The sequence below is a fragment of the Opisthocomus hoazin genome, chromosome 39 (assembly GCF_030867145.1).
Source record: "Opisthocomus hoazin isolate bOpiHoa1 chromosome 39, bOpiHoa1.hap1, whole genome shotgun sequence".
Classification (NCBI taxonomy): Eukaryota; Metazoa; Chordata; class Aves; order Opisthocomiformes; family Opisthocomidae; genus Opisthocomus; species Opisthocomus hoazin.
Genome location: NC_134452.1, coordinates 187,287 through 199,278, shown reverse-complemented (window position 1 = coordinate 199,278; position 11,992 = coordinate 187,287). Strand labels below are relative to the sequence as shown.

Below are 11,992 nucleotides of genomic sequence, written 5' to 3'. Positions count from 1 at the left end.
ACAAATGGGGGTGCCCAGCCCCTTGGACACCAAAATGGGGGTGCACGGTTTCGGGGTGCCCCCATCCAAGGTGACGGTTTCGGGGTGCCGGGCTGGGGGTGACGCGGTGCCCGCGGGCGCGCTGGACCCCTGGCACCGCTTCACTTTGGGGGGACCCAGGCGTCCTCGCCCCCCCCCTCCACCTCCGGACCCCCCGCCCCCCCCGGGGAGGACTCAGGCTTCCTGCCGCCCTCCGAACCGCCAGGGGGCGCAACGAACCGGCTGCGCGGGCGACGCTGCGGGCGCCGAGGGGCGTGACTACGGGCTCCGAGGGGCGTGGCTAGGGCGCCAGCGGGCGGGGCTGCGGGCGGCGGGGCGGGGCCGGCGGGGTAGCTCAGCCGCGCATGCGTGGCGGCCCCGGTCACGTGAGGCGTCCAAGATGGCGGCGCTGAGGGCGGTAGGTGATGCCCGGCGTCGCCATGGAGACTCCTTCGTAGGGGTGGGGGGGGGGACAGGGGACCCCCAGGGCGCCCCCCCCCCAGTGACAGGGGGTGGGGAGAGCCCCCAAGGACCCCCAGGGTTGGGGGGGGGCTAGGGGGCTCTGTGCCCTCTCCGCAGCAGCCCGGGGGGGGGGGGGGGGGGGGGGGCGAGGCCTGGGTGGCTGGGCCTTCCCCCCCCCCCCCCCGGAACCTACCATAAATGGGGGGGGGGTGTCCCTTCGGTCTTTTATAATTAAATCCCGTTGTGGCCCCCCCCGGCTGGCGGCTCCTGAGCCTGATTGGAGTTGGGGGGGGGTGTAAGGCAGTGGCTGAGGCGGCCCCACTCTCCCCCCGCGCAGGTGTTGGGGTGCCGGGGGTCACTCACCCCGCGCCCCCCGCCCGGGCAGAGCCGGGGGGCGGCGGGGGGGCTGCTGGAGCGCCTGGGCCGTTGGTTCTACGAGGTGGAGGCGGCAGTGGCCTGGGGAGAGCGGCTGCGGCGGCGCCGGCTGCGGAGCAGGAACGCGTGCGTGGGGCTGGGGGGGGGTCAGGACCCCCAAGGTGTGGGGCACAGGCGGGGGGGGCGGATATTGGGGTCCCCCCTGAGCGTGGGGTGCGAGGGGAGGGGCTGGATCCAGCCCCCCACATGTGGGGCACAGGCAGAGGGGGGAATTGGGGGCCCCCCCAGCTTGTGGGGTGCAGGAGGGGCTGGATCTGCCCCCCCCCCATGTGGGGCACAGGCAGAGGAGGGTGATTTTGGCCCCCCCCAACTTGTGGGGTGCAGGAGGGGCTGCATCTGCCCCCCCACCTGTGGGGTGCAGGCAGAGGAGGGGGATTGGGGCCCCTCCACATGTGAGGTGCAAGAGGAGGGGCTGGATCTGCCCCCTCACATGTGGGGCACAGGCAGAGGAGTGGGATTTGGGCCCCCCCCCAATTTGTGGGGTGCAGGAGGGGCTGGATCTGCCCCCCCACATGTGGGGCACAGGCAGAGGGGGGGGAATTGGGGCCCCCCCCAACTCTCGCCCCCCCCCCCCCCCCAGGTACTGTGGCTTCCTCAAGGACACGTACGGGGACAACGTGGTGGCCGCCGTCTTCACCCTGTCCTGCGGCGGGAAGGTCAGGTGAGCCCCCGCCCCGCTTTGGGGGTGCCCCCCTTCCCCCGGGGGGGGTCCCCCTCCCCCTGATTCCCCCCCCCCCCTCGCCCCATAGATTTGAGGGCCAGGAGCGCTGGATACGCCCGGAGGACCACTGGCGCCCCGAGGTCCTTCACCTCCGGGACGTCCCCGTGGTGGCCGTGGACCTCAGTGGCTCCTCGCTCACCTACAACGGCTTGGACAACCTGGGTGAGCGCCAAGACCCCCCCTGGGACCCCCCCAGACCCTTTTGGGGGTCCCCTGTGACCCCCCCCCCCCCACCCCATCATAGTGCCGCTGACCCGGCTGCAGCACCTGGACCTGAGCGGGTGCCCCCACCTCGACGACTGGGCGCTGGGGCGGCTGCACGTCTTCGGGGCGACCCTGCGGGAGCTGGCGCTGGCCCGCTGCCCCCACGTCACCGAGAGGGGCTTGGCCACCCTCCACCACCTCCGGTGAGCGCGGGGTGGGAGGCGACAGCCGTCACCCCCCCACCCTGGGTGCTTGAGACCCCCCCTCCGGTCTCTGTACCCCCCCAGGGCGCTGCGGCGGCTGGACGTGGCGGGGGGTGCGGGTGCCCAGCCCGGGCTTGGTCCGGATCCTGCTGGAGGAGGCGCTGCCGCGCTGCCGGATCGTGGGGATGGAGCTTGGGGAGGCCGCCGAGGGGGGGGGGACGGCCCCCTGCCTGAGCCCGGTGGGGTTTGGGGGGGCGGGGGGGGCATGGGAAGCAGCGCCGTGGCCCCCCCCCCCGCCCCGAGCATTAAATGCGTGCTGCCTCCCTCGCTCCCCTCCGTGGATTTGGGGGTTCTCGGTGGGGTTCCCAGTTTCCAGCTGCCTCCTGTGAGTGTTCTGGGATTATAATGCCCCGTGGGAACCTGGGACGCGCCCGCTAATCCCGTTTCGTAACCCTTGACAGGGCTAATCTCTCCTCCGAGGGGGTGAATTCCCTCCCTGAGGGCTTAATCCCCCCTCGAGGGGGTTTAATCCCTCCCCGAGGGGGTGAATTCCCTCCATAAGGGGGTTTAATCCCTCCTCGAGTGGGTGAATTCCTTCCCCGAGGGGTTTAATCCCTTCCCGAGAGGGTTTAATCCCTCCCCGAGGGGTTTAATCCCTCCCCGAGGGGGTGAATTCCCTCCCCGAGGGGTTTAATCCCTCCCCGAGGGGGTGAATTCCCTCCCCAAGGGGGTTTAATCCCTCCTCGAGTGGGTGAATTCCTTCCCCGAGGGGTTTAATCCCTTCCCGAGAGGGTTTAATCCCCCCTCGAGGGGATTTAATCCCTCCACAAGGGAGCTAATCCTTCCCGGAGGGAGTTTAATCCCCCCTCGAGGGGGTGAATTCGCTCCCCGCGGGGGGCTTAATCCCTCCCTGAGGGGTGTTATAATTCACTCCTCCAACTGTGTTAATCCCCCTCAAACGGGGTTAATGCCCCCACTGAGGGGGCTATTGCCCCCTTCCAAAGGGTTTTATACACCCCAAGGGGTTTAATTCCCCCTGCAAAGGTCTTAATCCCTCCTCGAGGGGGTGAATTCCCTCCCTGAGGGGTTTAATCCTTCCTCGAGGGGCTTAATCCCCCCTCCACAGGGTGAATTCGCCCTCAAAGGGAGTTAACTCCCTCTCCAGGGGGGCTAATCCCCCTCAAGGGAGTCAAACTCACCCCCCAAAGGGGCTTAATACCCCCTAAAGGATGTTAAACCCTGCTCTGGGGTGGTAATCTCCCCAAAGTGGGGCTATTTTCACCTTCCAAGGGGCATAATCTACCCCAAAGGGCTTAATTCTTCCCTCAAAGGGGCTCAATCCCGCCCAAAGTGGGGTGATTTCCACCTTCTAAGGGGCTTAATCCTCCCTCAAGGAAGCCAAACTCCCCCTCCAAGGGGTTTAATCCCGCCCCAAGCAGGGTTATTTCCACCTTCCAAGGGGGATAATCCACACCAGAGGGATTAATTCCTCCTCCAAGGGGCTTAATCCCGCCCAAAGGGGCTTAATCCCACCCAAAGTGGGGCCATTTCCACCTTCCAGGGGGCTTAATCCTCCCTCAAGGAAGCCAAACTCCCCCTCCAAGGGTCTTAATACCCCCCAAAGGGGCTTAATCCCACCCAAAGTGGGGCTGTTTCCACTTTCCAAAAGGGATAATCCACACCAGAGGGATTAATTCCTCCTCCAGGCAGCTTAATCCCTCCTCAAGGAAGCCAAACACCCCCCCAAAGGGGTTTAATCCCCCCCAAAGGGGCTTAATCCCACCCGAAGTGGAGCTATTTCCACCTTCCAAGGGGGCTAATCCACCCTCAAGGAAGCCAAGCTCCCCCCCCAGAGGTTTTTAATCCCCCCAAGGGGCTTAATCCCACCCAAAGCGGAGCTATTTCCACCTCCCAAGGGCGTTAATCCCCCTCCCAAGGGCATTAATCCCAACTCCAGGGTGTTAATCCCGGCTCCAGGGTGTTAATCCCGGCCGGGGGTCCGTCCCCGGGGGTGCAGCCGGGTTTATTTGCCGGGGGGGGGTCACTTTTCGAAGTTCTCGAGGGGGTAGTGCTCCCCGTAGTGCTGCAGGTGCCGTTCGAGAGCCGCCCGCTGCCGGCGCAGGTGGGCCGGCATCTCCCGGTAAACGTCGGAGAAGAGGAGCTGCAGGCTGGGCTTCGGCTTCCGCTCCGCCTGCTCGAAGGCCTCCATCACCTGCCGGGCAGCGGCGGCTCCGGTTGCTCCCCGAAATCCCGGGGATCCCTCCCCAAAATCCTGGGAATCCCTCCCCAAAATCCCAGGGATCCCTCCCCAAAATCCTGAGGATCCCTCCCCGAAATCCCGGGGATCCCTCCCCGAAATCCTGGGGATCCCTCCCCAAAATCCCGGGGATCCCTCCCCAAAATCCCGGGGATCCCTCCCTGAATTCCTGGGGGTCCCTCCCTAAAATCCTCGGGATCCCTCCCCAAAATCCTGAGGATCCCTCCCCGAAATCCCAGAGATTACACCCCCAAATCCCAGGGATCCCCCTCCCCCAAATCCCAGGGATCCCCCTCCCCCAAATCCCAGGGATCCCTCCCCGAAATCCCAGGGATCCCTCCCCGAAATCCTGGGGATCCCTCCCCAAAATCCTCAGGATCCCTCCCCAAAATCCTGAGGATCCCTCTCCGAAATCCTGGGGATCCCTCCCCGAAATCCTGGGGATCTCTCCCTAAAATCCCGGGGTGACTTCCCCAAAATCCCAGGATCCCTCCCCAAAATCCCAGGGATCCCTCCCCGAAATCCCAGGGATCCCTCCCCGAAATCCTGGGGATCCCTCCCAAAAATCCCAGAGATCCCTCCCTAAAATCCTAAGGATTCTGCTCCCCAAAATTTCAGGGATCCCTCCCCAAAATCCCAAGGATCCCTCTCCGAAATCCCGAGGATCCCTCTCCGAAATCCTGGGGATCTCTCTCTAAAATCCCGGGGTGACTTCCCTAAAGTCCTGGGGACCCCACCCCAAAATCCCAGGGATCCCTCCCCGAAATCCCAGAGATCCCTCCCTAAAATCCTAGAGATCCCTCCCTAAAATCCTAAGGATTCTGCTCCCTAAAATTTCAGGGATCCCTCCCCAAAACCCAAGGATCCTCCTCCCCAAAATCTGGGGATCCCTTCTCCTCAGATCCCAGGACTTCGTCCCCAAAATCCCTGCGATCTCCCTCCCCCAGATCCCAAGGATCCCTCCCCAAATCCCAAGGATCCCTCCCCAAAATCCCAAGGACCCCTCCCCAGATCTGGCGATCCCTCCCCAAAATCCCAAGGACCCCTCCCCCAGATCCTGGCGATCCCTCCCCCAAATCCCAACTGATTCCTCCCCCAAATCCCAAGGATCCCTCCCCAAAATCCCGGGGATCCCCTCCGCAAAATCCCGGGATCCCTCCCCAAAATCCCAAGGATCCCCCTCCCCAGATCCTGGTGATCCCTCCCCAAAATCCCAAGGATCCCTCCCCAAATCCCAAGGATCCCTCCCCAAAATCCCGGGGATCCCTCCCCAGATCCTGGCGATCCCTCCCCAAACCCCAGGGATCCTCCTCCTCGAATCCCAGGGCTCCGTCCCCAAAACTCCAAGGATCCCCCTCCCCCAGATCCCAACTGATCCCTCCCCGGATCCCGACGGATCGCCCGGTTGCCCTCACCATCTTGCGGGAGCTCTTCCGCCAGGCCTTCTCCTGCTCCTCGTCCCACCAGCCGCGGCCCAGCATGTGGAGCCGCAGGCGGGAGATGGGGTGGTCCTGCTGGTCCCAGTAGCTGACCTCGTCCACCGAGCGGTACGCCGAGCTGTCGTCGCTGGTGCTGTGGTGCCCGATCCTGCCGGAAGAAATCCCGGGAAGATCCCGAGGGATCCGCGCAGGATCCTTGGGATTTCAGGGAGGGATCCCCGGGATTTGGGGGAGAAGCTGTGCCCAGAATTTGGGGAAGGGGATCTCCAGGATTTGGGGGAGGGATCTCCAGGATTTGGGGGAGGGATCCCTGGATTTTGGGGAGGAGAATCCTTGGGATTTTAGGGAGGGATCCCTGGGATTTTGGGGAGGGATCCCTGGGATTTTGGGGAGGAGGATCCTTGGGATTTCGGGGACGAATCCCATGGAATTTTGGGAGGGATCCCTGGGATTTGGGGGAGAAGTTGTCCCCTAGAATTGGGGGAAGGGGATCTCCAGGATTTGGGGGAGGGATCCCTAGGATTTTGGGGAGGAGAATCCTTGGGATTTTAGGGAGGGATCCCCAAGATTTGGGGAGGGATCCCTGAAATGTGGGGAGGGGAATCCTTGGGATTTTAGGGAGGGATCCCTAGGATTTTGGGGAGAGATTACTGTGGTTTCAGGCAGGAGGATCCTTGGGAATTCAGGGAGGGATCCCCGGGATCTGGGGGAGAAGCTGTGCCCAGAATCTGGGGGAAGGGGATCTCCAGGATTTGGGGGAGGGATCCCTGGGATTTTGGGGAGGAGGATCCTTGGGATTTCGGGACGAATCCCATGGAATTTTGGGAGGGATCCCTGGGATTTTGCGGAGGAGAATCCCTGAAATTGTGGGGAGAGATCCCCGGGATTTGGAGGAGGACCCTTGGGATTTTAGGGAGGGATCCTGGGATTTTTGGGAGAGATCCCTGTGGTTTCAGGCAGGAGGATCCTCGGGATTTCAGGAGGGATCCCCAGGATTTGGGGGAGAAGCTGTGCCCAGAATTTGGGGGAAGGGGATCTCCAGGATTTGGGGGAGGGATCCTGGGATTTTGGGGAGGAGAATCCTTGGGATTTTAGGGAGGGATCCCTGGGATTTTGGGGAGGGATCCCTGCGGTTTCAGGGAGGAGGATCCTTGGGATTTCGGGGGACGAATCCCATGGAATTTTGGGAGGGATCCCTGGGATTTGGGGGAGAAGTTGTCCCTAGAATTTGGGGGAAGGGGATCTCCAGGATTTGGGGGAGGGATCCCTAGGATTTTGGGGAGGAGAATCCTTGGGATTTTAGGGAGGGATCCCCAAGATTTGGGGGAGGGATCCTGAAATGTGGGGAGGGGAATCCTTGGGATTTTAGGGAGGGATCCTAGGATTTTGGGGAGAGATTACTGTGGTTTCAGGCAGGAGGATCCTTGGGAATTCAGGGAGGGATCCCCGGGATCTGGGGGAGAAGCTGTGCCCAGAATCTGGGGGAAGGGGATCTCCAGGATTTGGGGGAGGGATCCCTGGGATTTTGGGGAGGGATCCCTGGGATTTTGGGAGGGATCCCTGCGGTTTCAGGGAGGAGGATCCTTGGGATTTCAGGGACGAATCCCATGGAATTTTGGGAGGGATCCCTGGGATTTGGGGGAGAAGTTGTCCCTAGAATTTGGGGGAAGGGGATCTCCAGATTTGGGGAGGGATCCCTAGGATTTTGGGGAGGAGAATCCTTGGGATTTTAGGGAGGGATCCCCAAGATTTGGGGGAGGGATCCCTGAAATTTTGGGGAGGGGAATCCTTGGGATTTTAGGGAGGGATCCCTAGGATTTTGGGGAGAGATTTCTGTGGTTTCAGGCAGGAGGATCCTTGGGAATTCAGGGAGGGATCCCCGGGATCTGGGGGAGAAGCTGTGCCCAGAATCTGGGGAAGGGATCTCCAGGATTTGGGGGAGGGATCCCTGGGATTTTGGGGAGGAGGATCCTTGGGATTTCGGGGACGAATCCCATGGAATTTTGGGAGGGATCCCTGGGATTTTGCGGAGGAGAATCCCTGAAATTGTGGGGAGAGATCCCCGGGATTTGGAGGAGGACCCTTGGGATTTTAGGGAGGGATCCCTGGGATTTTTGGGAGAGATCCCTGTGGTTTCAGGCAGGAGGATCCTCGGGATTTCAGGGAGGGATCCCAGGATTTGGGGAGAAGCTGTGCCCAGAATTTGGGGGAAGGGGATCTCCAGGATTTGGGGGAGGGATCCTGGGATTTTGGGGAGGAGAATCCTTGGGATTTTAGGGAGGGATCCCTGGGATTTTGGGGAGGGATCCCTGCGGTTTCAGGGAGGAGGATCCTTGGGATTTCGGGGACGAATCCCATGGAATTTTGGGAGGGATCCCTGGGATTTGGGGGAGAAGTTTGTCCCTAGAATTTGGGGGAAGGGGATCTCCAGGATTTGGGGGAGGGATCCCTAGGATTTTGGGGAGGAGAATCCTTGGGATTTTAGGGAGGGATCCCCAAGATTTGGGGGAGGGATCCCTGAAATGTGGGGAGGGGAATCCTTGGGATTTTAGGGAGGGATCCCTAGGATTTTGGGGAGAGATTACTGTGGTTTCAGGCAGGAGGATCCTTGGGAATTCAGGGAGGGATCCCCGGGATCTGGGGGAGAAGCTGTGCCCAGAATCTGGGGGAAGGGGATCTCCAGGATTTGGGGGAGGGATCCCTGGGATTTTGGGGAGGGATCCCTGGGATTTTGGGGAGGGATCCCTGCGGTTTCAGGGAGGAGGATCCTTGGGATTTCAGGGACGAATCCCATGGAATTTTGGGAGGGATCCCTGGGATTTGGGGGAGAAGTTGTCCCTAGAATTTGGGGGAAGGGGATCTCCAGGATTGGGGGAGGGATCCCTAGGATTTTGGGGAGGAGAATCCTTGGGATTTTAGGGAGGGATCCCCAAGATTTGGGGGAGGGATCCCTGAAATTTTGGGGAGGGGAATCCTTGGGATTTTAGGGAGGGATCCCTAGGATTTTGGGGAGAGATTTCTGTGGTTTCAGGCAGGAGGATCCTTGGGAATTCAGGGAGGGATCCCCGGGATCTGGGGGAGAAGCTGTGCCCAGAATCTGGGGGAAGGGGATCTCCAGGATTTGGGGGAGGGATCCCTGGGATTTTGGGGAGAGGATCCTTGGGATTTCGGGGACGAATCCCATGGAATTTTGGGAGGGATCCCTGGGATTTTGCGGAGGAGAATCCCTGAAATTGTGGGGAGAGATCCCCGGGATTTGGAGGAGGACCCTTGGGATTTTAGGGAGGGATCCCTGGGATTTTTGGGAGAGATCCCTGTGTTTCAGGCAGGAGGATCCTCGGGATTTCAGGGAGGGATCCCCAGGATTTGGGGGAGAAGCTGTGCCCAGAATTTGGGGAAGGGGATCTCCAGGATTTGGGGGAGGGATCCCTGGGATTTTGGGGAGGAGAATCCTTGGGATTTTAGGGAGGGATCCCTGGGATTTTGGGGAGGGATCCCTGCGGTTTCAGGGAGGAGGATCCTTGGGATTTCGGGGACGAATCCCATGGAATTTTGGGAGGGATCCCTGGGATTTGGGGGAGAAGTTGTCCCTAGAATTTGGGGGAAGGGGATCTCCAGGATTTGGGGGAGGGATCCCTAGGATTTTGGGGAGGAGAATCCTTGGGATTTTAGGGAGGGATCCCCAAGATTTTGGGGGAGGGATCCCTGAAATGTGGGGAGGGGAATCCTTGGGATTTTAGGGAGGGATCCCTAGGATTTTGGGGAGAGATTACTGTGGTTTCAGGCAGGAGGATCCTTGGGAATTCAGGGAGGGATCCCCGGGATCTGGGGAGAAGCTGTGCCCAGAATCTGGGGGAAGGGGATCTCCAGGATTTGGGGGAGGGATCCCTGGATTTTGGGGAGGGATCCCTGGGATTTTGGGGAGGGATCCCTGCGGTTTCAGGGAGGTGGATCCTTGGGATTTCAGGGACGAATCCCATGGAATTTTGGAGGGATCCCTGGGATTTGGGGGAGAAGTTGTCCCTAGAATTTGGGGGAAGGGGATCTCCAGGATTTGGGGGAGGGATCCCTAGGATTTTGGGGAGGAGAATCCTTGGGATTTTAGGGAGGGATCCCCAAGATTTGGGGGAGGGATCCCTGAAATTTTGGGGAGGGGAATCCTTGGATTTTAGGGAGGGATCCCTAGGATTTTGGGGAGAGATTTCTGTGGTTTCAGGCAGGAGGATCCTTGGGAATTCAGGGAGGGATCCCCGGGATCTGGGGGAGAAGCTGTGCCCAGAATCTGGGGGAAGGGGATCTCCAGGATTTGGGGGAGGGATCCCTGGGATTTTGGGGAGGAGGATCCTTGGGATTTCGGGGACGAATCCCATGGAATTTTGGGAGGGATCCCTGGGATTTTGCGGAGGAGAATCCCTGAAATTGTGGGGAGAGATCCCCGGGATTTGGAGGAGGACCCTTGGGATTTTAGGGAGGGATCCCTGGGATTTTTGGGAGAGATCCCTGTGGTTTCAGGCAGGAGGATCCTCGGATTTCAGGGAGGGATCCCCAGGATTTGGGGGAGAAGCTGTGCCCAGAATTTGGGGGAAGGGGATCTCCAGGATTTGGGGGAGGGATCCCTGGGATTTTGGGGAGGAGAATCCTTGGGATTTTAGGGAGGGATCCCTGGGATTTTGGGGAGGGATCCCTGCGGTTTCAGGGAGGAGGATCCTTGGGATTTCGGGGACGAATCCCATGGAATTTTGGGAGGGATCCCTGGGATTTGGGGGAGAAGTTGTCCCTAGAATTTGGGGGAAGGGGATCTCCAGGATTTGGGGGAGGGATCCCTAGGATTTTGGGGAGGAGAATCCTTGGATTTTAGGAATCCTTGGGATTTTAGGGAGGGATCCCCAAGATTTGGGGGAGGGATCCCTGAAATGTGGGGAGGGGAATCCTTGGGATTTTAGGGAGGGATCCCTAGGATTTTGGGGAGAGATTACTGTGGTTTCAGGCAGGAGGATCCTTGGGAATTCAGGGAGGGATCCCCGGGATCTGGGGGAGAAGCTGTGCCCAGAATCTGGGGGAAGGGGATCTCCAGGATTTGGGGGAGGGATCCCTGGGATTTTGGGGAGGAGGATCCTTGGATTTCGGGGACGAATCCCATGGAATTTTGGGAGGGATCCCTGGATTTTGCGGAGGAGAATCCCTGAAATTGTGGGGAGAGATCCCCGGGATTTGGAGGAGGACCCTTGGGATTTTAGGGAGGGATCCCTGGGATTTTTGGGAGAGATCCCTGTGGTTTCAGGCAGGAGGATCCTCGGGATTTCAGGGAGGGATCCCCAGGATTTGGGGGAGAAGCTGTGCCCAGAATTTGGGGGAAGGGGGATCTCCAGGATTTGGGGGAGGGATCCCTGGGATTTTGGGGAGGAGAATCCTTGGGATTTTAGGGAGGGATCCCTGGGATTTTGGGGAGGGATCCCTGCGGTTTCAGGGAGGAGGATCCTTGGGATTTCGGGGACGAATCCCATGGAATTTTGGGAGGGATCCCTGGGATTTGGGGGAGAAGTTGTCCCTAGAATTTGGGGGAAGGGGATCTCCAGGATTTGGGGGAGGGATCCCCTAGGATTTTGGGGAGGAGAATCCTTGGGATTTTAGGGAGGGATCCCAAGATTTTGGGGGAGGGATCCCTGAAATGTGGGGAGGGGAATCCTTGGGATTTTAGGGAGGGATCCCTAGGATTTTGGGGAGAGATTACTGTGGTTTCAGGCAGGAGGATCCTTGGGAATTCAGGGAGGGATCCCCGGGATTTGGGGGAGAAGCTGTGCCCAGAATTTGGGGGAAGGGGGATCTCCAGGATTTGGGGGAGGGATCCTGGGATTTTGGGGAGGAGGATCCTTGGGATTTCAGGGACGAATCCCATGGAATTTTGGGAGGGATCCCTGGGATTTTGCGGAGGAGAATCCCTGAAATTGTGGGGAGAGATCCCCGGGATTTGGAGGAGGATCCTTGGGATTTTAGGGAGCGAACCCTAGGATTTTTGGGAGAGATTTCTGTGGTTTCAGGCAGGAGGATCCTTGGGATTTTAGGGAGGGATCCCCGGGATTTGAGGGAGAAGCTGTGCCCAGAATCTGGGGGAAGGGGATCTCCAGGATTTGGGGGAGGGATCCCTGGGATTTTGGGGAGGGATCCCTGCGGTTTCAGGGAGGAGGATCCTTGGGATTTTAGGGATGGATCCCCAGGATTTGGGGGAGGGATCCCTGAAATTTTGGGGAGGGGA

General features: G+C 60.1%; 2 protein-coding genes across 2 annotated transcripts in view; one reads left to right on the top strand and one right to left on the bottom strand.

Annotated features, from left to right (window-relative positions):
• Positions 1 to 361: 361 nt before the first annotated feature.
• Positions 362 to 2,447, top strand: DMAC2 (distal membrane arm assembly component 2). The gene is given in 7 exon segments (XM_075446166.1): positions 362 to 436; positions 818 to 981; positions 1,496 to 1,576; positions 1,665 to 1,798; positions 1,881 to 2,043; positions 2,128 to 2,152; positions 2,154 to 2,447. Coding segments are annotated over 7 exon segments (864 nt in total). The 5' UTR covers positions 362 to 418; the 3' UTR covers positions 2,433 to 2,447.
• Positions 2,448 to 3,999: 1,552 nt separating this feature from the next.
• Positions 4,000 to 11,992, bottom strand: part of BCKDHA (branched chain keto acid dehydrogenase E1 subunit alpha) — an 8,980-nt gene continuing 987 nt past the window's right edge. Inside the window, exons 3-4 of the mRNA XM_075446125.1 lie at positions 5,716 to 5,934; positions 4,000 to 4,255 (exon numbers count right to left, since the gene is read on the bottom strand). Coding sequence (XP_075302240.1) covers positions 4,085 to 4,255; positions 5,716 to 5,934 — 390 coding nt within the window. The 3' untranslated portion in view covers positions 4,000 to 4,084. The remainder of the gene's footprint in view (positions 4,256 to 5,715; positions 5,935 to 11,992) is intronic.